Source organism: Lycorma delicatula, chromosome 12, assembly GCF_047948215.1.
Source record: "Lycorma delicatula isolate Av1 chromosome 12, ASM4794821v1, whole genome shotgun sequence".
Classification (NCBI taxonomy): Eukaryota; Metazoa; Arthropoda; class Insecta; order Hemiptera; family Fulgoridae; genus Lycorma; species Lycorma delicatula.
Genome location: NC_134466.1, coordinates 29,765,100 through 29,780,501, shown reverse-complemented (window position 1 = coordinate 29,780,501; position 15,402 = coordinate 29,765,100). Strand labels below are relative to the sequence as shown.

Genomic DNA, 15,402 nt, shown 5'->3' with positions numbered 1-15,402 from the left:
CAATTGGCATGGGCAATGCTGTGATGAGGATGCCAGTATATATATATATATATATATATATGTACATATGCTAGTACATATAAAAGAACATTTCTCCTGACTGACTGATTCACCAACACCCAGCAAAAACTACTGAAGATAAATTGATGAAAATTTGTTGTATATATGTTCTTCCATACGGCATAAGTGCATGTTAAGAAAAGATTTTTTTTTTAATTCTGAGCTTAAAGGGTTAAAATAAATTGATAAATACTCTTCAGGTAAATATTTACAAACCATTTTCAGGTTTTTGGAATTTTAAGGGGGTAAAAAACAAACTCTTTTTAACATTTTTGCCATTTTATGCTACTGCTGTTGAATCAATGTTTATGATATTTGGTAATATTGTGATGGTAATTTTGAGAAATGCTTTAAATTTTGTTTCGTGTTATACCTCAACCAGAAGCTGAATAATTAGGAAAAATAAAAATTATTCATACATTTTTCCACAGGCAAATGAAATCTACATACAATCCATCGTGAAAGGGGATTATAAGGCCATATGCTTTCATGTGATAAAAGCTAGGAATCTGATAAAAATTTATGTAAGGAAAATTTTATGTAAAGTAGTTTGTAAGGAATTACCAAAATAAAATATTAAAATCTTCTCAGAATCTATCTGAAACTCAAACAACATTGACACAATGATACTCTTATTCATTTGTACGGACATATGCATATGCTGACAAATGTACACATTCACTGTATATATTTACATATATGCTTTTCTTTTTCCTAGAGTTCTTTTTTCTAACTCATACACATTTCATACTATTTGTATTCATTTCTTTTTAAGATACATTGTACTTTTGAATAATTACTCATATTTTATAATTAAAAAAATAAAATAAGCTTGGTATTGAGGAATTAATTTTTGTATTAATGTTCAAATTCTGATTACGTATTTCACTAGTGAAGCCGCGACTTGAAATGCTAGTTAGAAATAAAAGGTTAAATAAATAAATAACCAAAAGAGATAGGTAAAATTCGAATGCTTTGAATTTGTGAAAGAATGACCTGATCTAAAAAAGAGAAATCTGGAAAGGAAATAAAGATTATTTATCAGTATGTCATTCAGTTAGGACACATGGATTGGAATCATGAATTTTGAACAAATATAATAAAAATTAAGAAGAAAACAGAAAGGAAGAATAAAAGGAGTATACTTAATATAGAACTGAAAAACAAAAAAAATATAAAGCTGGGTTGGAGAACAGAGAGGGTTTGATGACATTTAGAAACGGATAGGACATTTAACTTGGAAAACGACAAGAATGAACTTACAAAGTAATAGCATGGAAACTGTATGCTGCATACAAATGGCACAGAGGACCAAGAAGACAATATAACCAATAGGCATTCTACCTTTACAAAAAAAAAAAGATTGGACATAAAAAATATACAACAAATGGGAGAAAGTTTTTGATGGTATCAAGCCAAAGAAAAAAAAAGGAAAAATGTTTTTAATATTACATAAAAAATAAACAAAAAGAAAAATTATTTTTATTTTATTTCTTTAATAAGAAATATACTTACAGACTGTTTCAGAATATCAACCATATTTGTGGATACTTCCATTAACTTCTCATGTACTTGTAAACATTCAGAATAGTCAGCATGATCCTTACCATAATACTGGATTAATCCTACAAAAACAGGTAAAGTGTTAAAATGAAATATAAGGACTTAAAAAAAATATTGAAATAATACTCAATTTAACCTTTTATTAACAAAAAAAAGTCAACTTTGCCTTTTCTATGTATAAAAAACTGCCAAATACTATCTGAATGGCTTTTGAAATTTTCATACATCAAGAAATACTTTGTACAAAAAACAATACTTTATGTAAAGGCATTATACTAGAGTCATTCTATAAGTAAACAGACAAATGTGTGTGAATGAGGAACTAGTTTGTCTAGTCAAATGCATCATACGTCCACACATTAGTGAGAGCCAGTGTTAACACAGTAAATATATAGGCTATTTGGAAAATAACCTTAAGATTCATTACAAAAAAAAAAAAACACCTCTGTAAACAAGGTTTGAATATCCTCATTATAAAACTCTGCCCCCAGGTAGTAACGCTGTTTTTCAACTTCTTGTCATTTTCAAAACACTGCATCGCTAACAATTTCTTCATTTTCAGGAAAAGGATTTGGCTCCTAGTGACAATCACTAGGAGCCAAATCAGGGCTTTATGAAGGATGATTAAACAACTCCCATTCGAAACTCTCGATTTGGCACTGAGCGATTACTCTAGTATGCAGATGAATGGTCATGAAGAAACACAATGTCTGAACTCAGTATGCTGCATCATTTGTTTTGTATGATCCTTCTCAATTTCTTGAACGTCTCACAGTAAGTTTAAGCATTAATAGTTATGCCTTTAAGATCACACCTTTACAGTCCCAAAAAACTGATGCCATCTGATTTTTAAAGAAAGTGTTGACAGGCCTTTACAGTTTTTCGAGGGGAACTAGCGTAGTGCTCCTACTGCACTGATTGAACTTTTATTTCCATGTTAACGAATATAACCCATGTCTCATCATCTGTTATGATGTGAATTCCTTTTCATTATAGTAACGATGAAAGAAGATTAGTACTGACTACATCCTCTATTTTGTATGTATGTCAGAAAGAAGCTTTGGCACCCGGTGAGCATAAAACTTATGGAAGCCTAATCTATCAGCTACAGTTTCATACATCACTGTTCATAATATGTGAGGAAAAAATTTGGATAATTCTATTATTGTGAATAAACAATTTTCTTGAGCTTTCATGTCAACACTTACAAGACGTTCATCTTTGACATTTGAGGGTCGACCACTTCTTACATTGTCATGAATGTTTGTTCAACCTTCCGAAACATACAGCACACTGTCACTCATGATATTTCCTCAAGGTACTGCACGAAGTTCACGATGAATTTCAGCATCTGACAAGTTTTTTGTGTGAAGGAAATGGTTGATTGCATGTCCTTTCACAGTCAGTGGGATTTTCTACGAGCAACCACTTTGAATGACAGTTTTACAGGAACAAAAAAGCAAGTGAAATTTCCAATAAACTACAAAACTGCACTGAATCGGGCTATTCAACTGTGCAAAGTCAGAATTATTAGCCCCACTCCTTCACACAATACCTAGGACAGAACTTAATTTTCCAAACAGCCCTCATAATTGACTCCAATCTACATGTTTTGTTTATTTTCTCAATACTATGTAAATATGGATGTGATGGATGTGCCATTGGCAGATTGCATCTTTGAAGAGCAGCACACAGTTATTTGTTTTTGTTTTTATCTATAAGCATAAGATTTGTTGTATTCATGTTCAATGTATGCTCAATACATTGTAAATTGCATGAACAAGGCAAAGTTTAACATTTGATCATCATCAACTGGTATTCTGCCTTGTAGTAGGTCCCTTACACCACTTTTACTTTCATCCATTTCTGTCCCAAGCTTGACCTTTGCCCCCTTGTAGTGTCCAAACTTTATTTCATCTATTAACTATGTCCTTCTTCTTCCTCACTCCCTCTAGTAAGCCCTTTGATGCAGCTGTCAAGATTCCCCTTCCTTTAACCACACGTTCTAACCAATTTCTTTTTCTTTAATGCAATTCCTGAAAAAGTTCTTTTTCTTCTTTAATCTTGTTCATTACTTCCTCACTTTATCCATCTATGTTATTTTCTCCATAATCATTTGGGTATCAATAATGCTGATTAAAGTACATCAAGATCTGTGTACAACTGACAACTTGGTTTGATCATGAGGGTGAAAGGCATTTCTTAGTCATGACCTGTGATGAGACATTGATACAACATAAATACTTATCTATGAGACAATTTCAAGATATTGAAGCAAAAACATTTATGTAAATGTATTTCTGAAGTCACCCCAAAGCATTTTTTGTTGGTGGAACACAAAAGCTTCAGGAAGATGTGATAAATGGATAATGAAAGAAGAATATTTAGTTGAAAAATAAAATAAATATTAAAATTTTACATATATAGTACAAGGCTCAGCCGATAAATTTTGCACATCTATGCATAGCACGGAAATGAAAACAGATATTGTAATGAAATAAAAAAATGAATAAAAGTACAATAACTAAGCTACAAAATGGAATATTTATTTTTCAATGTAGATACACTTTTCCTAATGTGTGACAAGTTTTTTTGCATTCTGTCACTGAAAAATTCTGGCAGCCTTTTTCAGATCCAAGTGGCTATAACTTCCTTCAGCTCACTGTCAATGGTGTAATGATTACCTTTGAGATCTCTCTTGAGATGAGGAAAGAAGTGGAAGTCGCATGAAGCCAAATCCGGCAAGTAAGGCGGATGCAGAATAGGCTCAAACTTCAGCTTGCGGAGAACCATCAGAGAGTTTGTGTGGTACCCATCGTGCACAGATTTTACGGTAACCCAATTGTTTGATAATATGGTCTACTAATTCTTTAGATATGCCAAACTGAATAGTGATGTGTTTCTGGGTGATTCGCAGGTCACTTTAAAGTAAATCATCCACCTCCTTTCAATATTTCTCATCAGTAACAGAAACTGGTTGTCCGTTGCAAGGTGAAACCTCAATTATTGCTTCACCAGCTTCACATTTGCAAAATTTCAATGCCCACCTATTCACAGTACTCCTGTGAACTATTGTAAAAAGCTTTTAAATGGTGAAAAATACTCATAGAATTTACATTTTCTGCTGTTACAAATTCAATCACTGTGTGCTGTTTTAACCATGTTGACATATTGGCCATACTCAACTACATTTTAACTCGACTTTCAATGTATTAGCACAGGATTGTAGATGGGGATTTTAGCTATCATTTGCTGCCACACTCATCTATCAAGTTGAGTGTGTTTTCGTGTAGCTTGCTAGTGTGCAAAATTTATCAGCCAAGCATCATAATAAATCTATCAACGTTTGTCTGTTTACACATTGAATAACCCTCATAAAGATGATAAAATTATATTATATATATATATATATATATATCAATGTAATTTTTACTACTTAGATCAAATCAAAGAAATCTTAGATCAAAGAAATGCCTAAATTATTTGGCCTTTGTTTTGTTTTTCCTGTTTAGCCTTCTAATTACCGTTAAGATAATACTTCAGAGGATGAATGTATGAGTATAAATGAAGTGTAATCTTGTACAGTCTCAGTTCAACCATTCCTGAGATATTCCACCAAAGAACACTGGTATGCACAATCTAGTATTCAAATCCGTGTAAAAGTAACTAACTTTACTAGGACTTGAACACTGGAACTCTCGAATTCCAAATCAGCTGATTTGGGAAGACGTATTCACCACTAGACCAACCTGGTGAGTTTAAATTATTTGACCTATGAGCAAATAGAATGCCTAACCAATAACATGCACAGTTTGATTGTTTTATTTTATTTATTTTATTATCTTGATATAGTTTATTTGGGTAAAATTAGATTTTTAAAGGCCAAAAGCAGTGTGACACTTATAAATGTAAGCACAAACATTTTTTTGTTCTATATGAATTATTTATATCCTAAGAAGGAAAGATTTTCAAAAAGCCCATACTCCATTTTTGACATGATCACAATACTTTTCCCATGAATAAAACTATTCTAGCTACATTTTCCGGGAAAGTAAAAAATATATTGTTCTGGCCATAAAGGTTTTAAAATTATTTAGGCTTAAAATTAAAATTACTGATTCTTTTCTCTTACTTTTCTTTTCTGTCTTCCTTTTTGTAATTAAAAAATTAATTACTTTATATTAAGGTACATAAATCACACTTTTCTAATCATCAGTGTACAAAAACAAATTATTTTTTTTTATAATTAAAAAAAATGTTTATGAAAATAGCTATATTTATATATAATAGTTTATAAAATATTACTTTTACTTCAGCAGTATACAACTTTTTGGTTAAGAAAAAAAAATCTCGGTGAGTATATTTTAAAACTTTTTGGTTAAGAAAAAAAAAATCTGGGTGAGTAAAAGGGTTAAGTAACATAATAATTACTTCTTTTTCTTTAAATGGTCAATTTAAATATTTACTAAGGAGCTAACACTCTCAATTAAACTTACTTTCTATAAGTTGTGTATAATGAAGCAATCTATGAAGAGGTTTCAATACAAATATAGTCAATGGCAAATAGCAGACTTTTTGTGATTCAAAATCACGATATGCCTGTTCGAATTTTGCATCCGTTTTAAACAATGTATCTAGCTGAATAAGAACATTCAAATGTTCATTAATATACTGCTCATACAACTGAAACAAAAAAATTCAGAATATAAAAAATAAATGCTTAGACAAACAAATTTACACAAAAATATTGTTAAAAACACTTTTAGTAGTAACAATGATTAAGTAGAAGTAAATCTATAACAATCTGTGATACAATGGATACTTATTTTAGTGAAAAACTTCATCTAATACTGATATGTAAAAACGATATAGTCTATATAGATAGCATCACTGCTGGTAAGCAAATATTATAACAATCATTCTACGATGTTAAAGTGCTCATGTTCAAGTCAAGAAGGTTTTATTTTGTCAAATCATTTTATTGATTTAATGTTGTTCTCCATTTTTTTTTTGTTCTATGGTATAACAACCATCTACAAGTTTTGTTACAAAGATAATTTTGTTTTGTTCTTTTATATTTTTTAATACCAAATCCAAATAAGATCTTAAAATTTGTCTTAAGGACATTTTTTTATGGAATTATAACTTGTAAAAAGATTTATTTGCAATATTAAAACTAAATACTTGTAAAGATTTGTTGTGACATTATTAAAATAATATCCTGACCCCCAGGGGAAGATACCCGTCTTATGATGAAAAACCACTGATTAAAAGAAATACTGGCAGAAGAGAGAAGCACTCATATCTGGGCAGAAAAAATGTTATTTGTCAAGTGAATCAATTATTTTTTTCTTGCGAATCCAAAAAAAATATGTATTTTCTATCCCTAAACATAAAATTTTTTTGATGAAAATTTTGTCAAAGCAATGGATTGTAATAGCCAAGGTTTTGTAAATCTTAAGAGGTTCTGTATACCTTGAGGATCAGCGAGACAAAAATAAAAAAGAGCATTTGTTGGACCACAGATACATAAGTTAATGAAGAAATTGGACTTTGATAGAAGTTTGAATGATTCTGAGGAGCAGCATGTATATGTATCATTTCAAAATGTCATCAATAAAAAAAAATTATAATATTTTAAATACTATACATCTGAGCTAAAATATGGTTGAAGACTACATAGAAATGGTGAGTTAACTTCTTGAAAATTAGAAAAAAAAACTGGGATGCAATATAAGTAAGTCTATAAAAATACACATGTTGTATTAACACATGTTGTAATAAAAAACTACATTAAACTATACAATTTAGCCCTTAGTTAAACTTTCACAATTTTCAGTGTGGCTAAAATTTTACCCTAGGAAAGAAGTTGGGTAAAATTTTTTGCATACTATAACTGGAAAACAAAGAATTTCTGGATCCATGTGTATGAACTTTTTTTTATTTTCACATGTAAAACATTTCCTGAAATTCATTCTACTTCTGTGTGAGACACCAATACATGCTAATGTATTTAATCTTAGTGTTTCTCTACAGAAGTTTTACTACCTACAATATCCACATTAACCAAATTAAACCAATAATAATTTTTATTATTAGACTACCACGCATTACAGGATTGTAGAGTGTTGCGTATAAAACTTATAGTTCTAAGTTCACCTACTGACAAATATTAAAACACCTTTACTACATATAGAATGGATTTTTATACCATAAGAAATAATAAAACAAAAAGTATAAATTAATATTTTTAAAATTCTATTAAATACTATAATATAAGTCTATTATCTCAATATTCTGTACTAGATGGTTTATTTAATTAAATTTAAATAAACGAGGTCTGTTCAGAAAATAACCAAACATTTTTAATTACATGCCAATAGATATTTAGTGACATGCAGTAGGCAGCATTGTGTTTCACATAACCACATGTTCTTGGATTGTTAATATCTTGTGTAGTTTTATGTTTCTGTTATTTGATTACATTATGTTTAAGTGTTAGCAGTGATTTTGTAATGTGTGATTTTCATGAGCAACAATATAAGGTAAAATTTTGTGTGAAACTGGGGAAAACTTTCATAGAAACATTTCAACTTTAAAAACAAGCTTACGGAGATGATACTCTGGGTTGTACATAATGTTATGAATGTTACAATTTAAAAATGGTCATCAGCCGATTGAAGATGACCCTCGACCAGGAAGGCCTTTGACTTCAACTGATGACACCCACGTTCAGAAAATCAACGATCTGCAAATGAAGGCAAATAGCCGATTGACTGTCAGAGAACTTGCAAAAGAGAGAAATATCTCAATTGGATCATGCCATGACAATTTTGACTGAAAAACTGAACATGCATCAAGTTGCATCAAAGTTTGTTCCTTGTTTGATAACCAAACAGCACAAGGGCATTGAGTAGATGTTTGTTGGCAACTTCTTAAACATGCCAACGACAATAAAACATTCGTGCAAAGGAAAGCTGGGTTTACAGCTATGAAATCGAGACAAAAGTTCAATAATCACAATGGATTGGCAAAGGATCTCCATGCCCCAAGAAAGTATGTCAGCCTTGATCCAATGTGAAAGGGATGCTCTCTGTTTTTTCAATTTTAATAGAATTGAGCAATTTGAATTCTTGCCTCAAGGTGAAACAGTGAACGGCATTTTACAATGGTTATGTGAAAAAAATCCACAAAAAGAGACCACAGTTGTGGTGAGACAACTCATAGTTTCTTCACCACAACAATGCGCCTGCACACTAATCAGCTTTGTCAATTTGTCAGTTTTGTGTCAAAAATCAGATGACTGTCATCACTCAGCCTCTCTACTTGCCAACCTGGTTCCTTGCGATTTTTTCTTATTTCCAAAAATTGAAAACTGTGATTAAATCGGGGTCAATTATAAATGATAAATGGCATCTATTATAAATAACTGTAATAAATGATATGCCTCACTGATTAAAATAATTTTAAAATTTCATATAAATTGGTCTAGAAATCTTTTGTTTTTGAGTTATAACAAGTCAACAAGTTATAACAAGTTTTCTGGCTTCTAAGATAAAACTAGAGTACAGAATATATTAATTCTGGAACGTGAACTTTATTATAAAGTATATTATGTATTAGTAGCAAGGCATTTACTATTTGATGGCATTTTAAAGTTAAACTCTAAGAAATTTATTTATTTAAGAAAGCCACAAGGTAGTAGATTGAAGAATTCAAGGAACCAAATGAAAAATTCAGACTAATGCAAAAATTTAATTATCTAATGGGCACAAAAAATGTAACTGAGCACCTAATTAAAATAATCTGCATCTCAATCAAAAGAATATGATTTAATTTGTTTTTTTTTTTTTTTTTTTTATATTGTCATCAGTAAAATTAACTTCTGACTTTGTTCACAGCTGATTTCCACGTTTCATTGTTGACAATACGTTTTATTTTTAAAACTGCTGATGCTTTTGTTTACACTTTTGTTTCCAGTGTGTGACAACAAACTTTAATATTTGAAGCTTGCATACACAAGAAACAAATATTTCATCATCGAAGGTTTCCAGACATTGATGTACCATATCACAATGTGCAAAACTTTATCGATAAGTTTCAAGAAATATAATATACTCATGTCTGGAAGATCATTTATTCTGACAGAAGAAAAGTTGAATGATGTTTCTGATCGCATAGCTCAAATATCCAAAAACGGTTTATCAGAAGTACCACAAGTAGAAATCTTAACGAGTAGTACAAACATAACAATGAATGAAAATTTAAAATTGCACCTGTATAATATAACAGTAGAGAATTAATTACACAATACTGATTTGTCTAAGTGTATTGAATATTGCTAGAAGTTTTTAGATTTTATGAATGAACAGATGTGATTTTTTTTTCTTTTTTGATGAATCAGGTTTTGTTTATCAGGTCAAGTCAACAGCCAAAACAGTTGGGTGTGGTCTATGAATAATTTTCCTTACATCCTAGAACCATTACATGGTGAAAAAGTTGCATGAATGTTATTATGTACAATATACGTACATATGTTGGAGTTTGGTATATTATATCACATTACTGGATAATCATTCATTTTATCCACAACACAATAAACTCAAAACATTATTGAATGAATTATTCTTGCTGCTGTTGTTTGAATATAATAAATTAAATGTTTTTAAATAATAGTGCACAGTTTCATTTGAGGCATTTGTTACAATATATTTTTAAAAATGTTACTTTAATGTAGCTAGGGTTCTAAAATAATTATGCTGCATATTTTTCAAAATATTTTAAGCATATTACAATTTTAATTTTGAAATTATACTTTCGTAAAAAAATCTTGTTTACTTGATTATGCTAAAAAGTTGTTTTATCCAGTTCAGGCTGTTATTCAAATAACAGTGAGTGCTATTAATTAAACCCTAAATACCAGAATATACCAGTAACATGGTCAATTAAATCCAATTAAAAATAATGCTCTTATCAATATTCAAAATAACAATTACCATGATTTTAGAAATATCATAATGCGCAAGGTAAAAATAACACTGATAAACATAATTTTTGTTTCCTAATGTGTGATACATGATTTTAATCTGTTTTTGATGGTGAAAATGAATATGAACTCTATCACCACCATCTCTGAAAAATTTTTTAATTTTAATTAAAGGATTTTTTTTTCATTTTTAAATGTATAGTTAGCATTTTAAGCTCCTATAATGTATTTTGTTAGCTCATTTTTTATTGTTTACCTTTGTTAACATAATTTGTAAGCTACAAACAATACTAAACAAAGAATTAAATCACACCATAGCCACATATTATGACATCATATCTAATACTAAAGAGTGAGCCTTCATGGACAAGATTAATCATGTCTGTGCAGGTCAAAACATACAGCTGAAAACACAGCTGTGTTGTTTGTATTAAGCACTGCATTTAGGAATGAATTAATTTTGTTCAGTCTTATTGCTGTCTTAAGTTTGTTAACAGTGCAGCATCATATGCCTCAAAATTGTGTAAATGATGTGGATACCTTTTATATATGTGGTGAGTTTCCGTAAAATCGAATAAAAAAAAACATTACACCTTTAATTAAAAAAATATATCACTTGCACTTTGTGTAAATATGTGATCAGGATAAGATGTGAGCTCCTCATATAGTGTGCACTAATTGTTCTGTATATTAAACAGGATGGCTGAAAGGTACACGGAAGGCTTTGCCATTTGGTGTACCTATGGTTTGACGTGAACCAAAGGATCATGTAACTGATTGTAACTTTTGTTTAACTGTCTGGAATTTTAAAAAAATCTAAACATACTGTAAAATATCCTTCATTGCAATCTGCAATCAGGCCTGTACCTCACAGTGAAATTATTCCAGTTCCTGAGCCACTTGTGAATGTATGTTTCAAAAGCAGCGATGAAGAATCACGCAGTAGTGAAGTAGACAAGAATTATTTTGAATTACTTCCAATAAACCACATCTTTTGGTGAATGACTTGGTTACAAATTTACATTTTTCAGAAAATCAAGCTGAACTGTTAGGATCAAGACTGCAAGGTTGGAATTTGCTTCAAAAAAATACAAATATTTTGGGCTTTCAATGCCAACAAAAAGAACTTTCTCAGTACTTTATTGATGAAAATAATTTGGTTTATTGCACAAATATTGATGAACTTATGTTGCACTTAGGACTAGTTCATAAACCTGAGGACTGATGCCTTTTCATAGATTTGTCCAAGTATAGATTAAAAGTGGTTCTATTACACAATGGCAACAAATATCCTTCGATACCAATCGCTTATGGTATTAATTTAAAAGAGACATATGATGTGATGAAAGACGTTCTCAAAAAAATAAATGATAAAAAACATAGTTATTTTTACTATGTTTTTTACTATTTTTACTCCTCTCCATATCAATCTAGGAGTAATGAAACATTTTGTAAAAGCAATGAAGAAGGATAGTCCCGGATTTTTGTACAGCAGGCAGAAATTTCTAAATGTACGTGAAGGAAAAATTAAAGAAGGAATATTTGTTGGTCCTCAAATAAGAGAGTTGGTCAAAGATGATGTATTTAACTCAATGTTAAATAATGTAGAAAGTGCAGCTTGGGCTTCATTTAAATATGTTTGCAAAACTTTTCTCAGAAAAAAATCTGACAATTACCACGATATTGTTAATTAACTTCTTACTTCATACAGAGCTATGGGATGTAATATGTCTTTGAAAATACATTTTCTCCTCTCACATCTGGATTTCTTTTCCATACAACCTCGGAGACGTAAGTGACGAACATGGTGAATGTTTCCACCAAGAAATTTCAGTGATGGAAAGCCACTATAAAGGGAAATGTAATACTAACATGCTAGCCGTTTGTTGTTGGACATTAATTCGGGATGTGCCTGAGGCTATTTATAAAAGAAAAGCATCAACAAAATCATTCTAACACAGGTATGACCATGCAAAATTATAAATTTTATAGATTTTAACTATACTTTCCGTTAATTTTTCTTGAAGTGTAATTTATTTAAAAACTAAGGATGATAGAAAAATTATATTTACAAATCTGAAATGTATGCAAAAAACAATTCAATAAATGGTATCACACTTACAGAAACATTAAAAAATTTTTTTCTGTCTATCAGTATATCCTTTACATGGATTTGTCACTAAAATCGCTCTTATTGAACTTAAACTGAATTAGATATCTTTAACTAGCAAGCAAACTTCATATACTCTAATAAAATAAAACAAATAACAAAATATTCAACTAAAAGTTAGTCAACTAAAAGATGAAAATCTTTTAATACAACTGTTGGGTAAAGTTAACAAAAAAACACAGCTCGTATTTGCCAAAAGAAATTGGACTTTAATGAGAAAGAAAACAACTGAACTTATGTTAAATCATAACCTTAAAAACTAAAAAGAAATCATGAAATTAACATAACTTAATGATACATAAGAATATCAACTGAAATTACAACTGAGATTTACAATTATAAATTTAGAAAAACAAAACATCAAATAAACATAGTATGTCTAGAAAACTATTGCCTTACTGACAAATGCTGTAATATTGAAAATTAACAAAGAACAGATGTCCTTAGCTTAGAAAATTAAATTACAATAAATCTTAATTATTGGCACTGGCCTTTCCTGATTTATGAACAACAAACTTATCATTAAATAATTAAAACATGTAATTCTAGTTTAACGTAGAAAAAGGCCACAATAATATTATAGTACAAAAGGAGTAATTACAATAATCCAATTGAAATTAATAAACATATAAATAGAGTTCCTTTACTAGTAAGCTTTCTTGAAAAATATAAATTACAAAGTCCTAAAACATAACGGCACATCAGGAGAAATTTGCTTTAGGTTAATTTAAGAAAAGTATTATGAATACAGTTCATGAATAGAAAAGAATTAATCTGGGCGATTAACAAGTTACAAGAATTTAAATGATAGAGTTAATTACAATAACAACAAATTGAAATTAATTAAGCACGTAAAAATAATTTGCAGCTGAACGATGACACAATCTTATATAAATCACCTGTTGTGACTGTACTTAAGTGAATAAATGGTTTTTAAACTGAACTTGAAATTGAAAATGCATAAGGTACGATGAACTGAATGTTCCACAAATTTTTAATGATAAAATAACTGTTTAACGTAAAAAATAATGAAAATTGAACTTGCCTGTACCACACAAATATTAGCAAGAGACGAACTCGTGAATGAAGATGAATGAATACATACAGTAATCCTGGGCGTAGTCCGCAGTGGTATACCAGGAATACGGGGGTGAGAACGTGGTTAGAGATTGAGCAGGACATGGCGTCTCAAAAATGCAGCAAAGAGTTTGGAGAGATTCTGCATCGATGAAAAAGTAAGCAGCATCTAGGGAAGATTCGGCGTCGATAGAATTGGCAGTTTGTAGTAATTGAAGCACTTTCAGCATAGACGTAAATAGTGAATTTGAAGAATAACTTAACAAAGAAACGAGGCTGGACGAACATATAAAACTGTGAAATCACGAAAAACTGACGAGTAGAACTAGAGAATATTTTGACGGAGAAATACCGCAACGTTTATGAAGACGAAGAAAGTATTAACATTATACGAGCAAAAGAGAACATCGAAGCCTGGTCCTCCAAGGCGGGAGGACCAGGATCCGCACAGCATGAAAGTCAGGACTAGAATGAAAAAACTGGCATGGTGAGAAGTAGGGGAAGCGAACAAAGCAATGGACAGAAGACTGTGTGTGTGTGTGTGTGTGTGTGTGTGTGTGTGTGTGCGTGTGCGTGTGTGTGTATGTGCATATGTGTGTGTTGACAACAAGAGATGTGTGCATGTATTAGTATGGGAACGAAACAAAAAGGGAGTGTATGAGAGCAGCAATAAATCTGCGAGAAATGAAAACATGCGGTCACAAAGATGACAGAAATCGCTCGTCTGACTGACGCCAGGTCTCGAATAAACCGAAGAAATATAAACAAACAGATACACATAAGACAAGCCCAAAACGAAACATAGTAATAAATTTATCATGCCTGTAATAATAACATGACCCAACCCTAGCTTTGAATTCATTGGAATAAAACGACTTTACGCAAATGGCGTAAACAACAACTACCATTATTTTTTCATAATTTTTTTTTTATAACCTTCCTTCATATAATCAATAATTCAATTTATAGTAGGCAAAGGGCTTGTCAATTCTAAGTTTATAATTTGATAACACTAATCTTCCCATCATAAAATGAAAAAAATTAATTTACAATTATATAGTAAATAGTGAAAAATAAAGTAAATATCCATCAACTTACAGGTATATACTGCATTGTTTTAAGAAATATATCACTTATAGTAGGATTAGATTCCCAGGCGGCTAATCTCAGTTCCATATCTTTAAGTAACATGCAATGTGCATCATGAAGCGGGTCTACTAAGTTCAAAAGAGCTGTCACTCCATCTGATCCATCTTCACCTTCCTTATTCATCTCATCTCTGAACCACTACAAAAAAAAAATACAATAATACACATATCACTACTAAATAAAGAGACGCCATCTTTTTTTTTGTGTTTCTGATATCCGCAAAAACTTCTAAAACTCATCATTATGAAATTTTAAATGTAATTTTTTTAATAGCCCCAAAATATTTACAATTCAAACCTCACCAATCTCACCACTGTAAACTATATTGCAGTAAGTATGTCAGAAGGGCGGTTTTCTGGTTTTCAATAGCCTTGAAAATATATACCCAAAAACCCAG

At 30.6% G+C, this 15,402-nt stretch overlaps 1 protein-coding gene across 3 annotated transcripts in view; it reads right to left on the bottom strand.

Moving 5' to 3' along the window:
- The window catches only part of LOC142332914 (FERM, ARHGEF and pleckstrin domain-containing protein 1-like), a 410,843-nt gene that overhangs the window by 45,356 nt on the left and 350,085 nt on the right, over positions 1–15,402 (bottom strand). For all 3 annotated transcript variants that reach the window (XM_075379617.1, XM_075379618.1, XM_075379619.1), the window contains exons 16-18: positions 14,955–15,143; positions 6,120–6,306; positions 1,576–1,685 (exon numbers count right to left, since the gene is read on the bottom strand). In XM_075379617.1, coding sequence (XP_075235732.1) covers positions 1,576–1,685; positions 6,120–6,306; positions 14,955–15,143 — 486 coding nt within the window. The remainder of the gene's footprint in view (positions 1–1,575; positions 1,686–6,119; positions 6,307–14,954; positions 15,144–15,402) is intronic.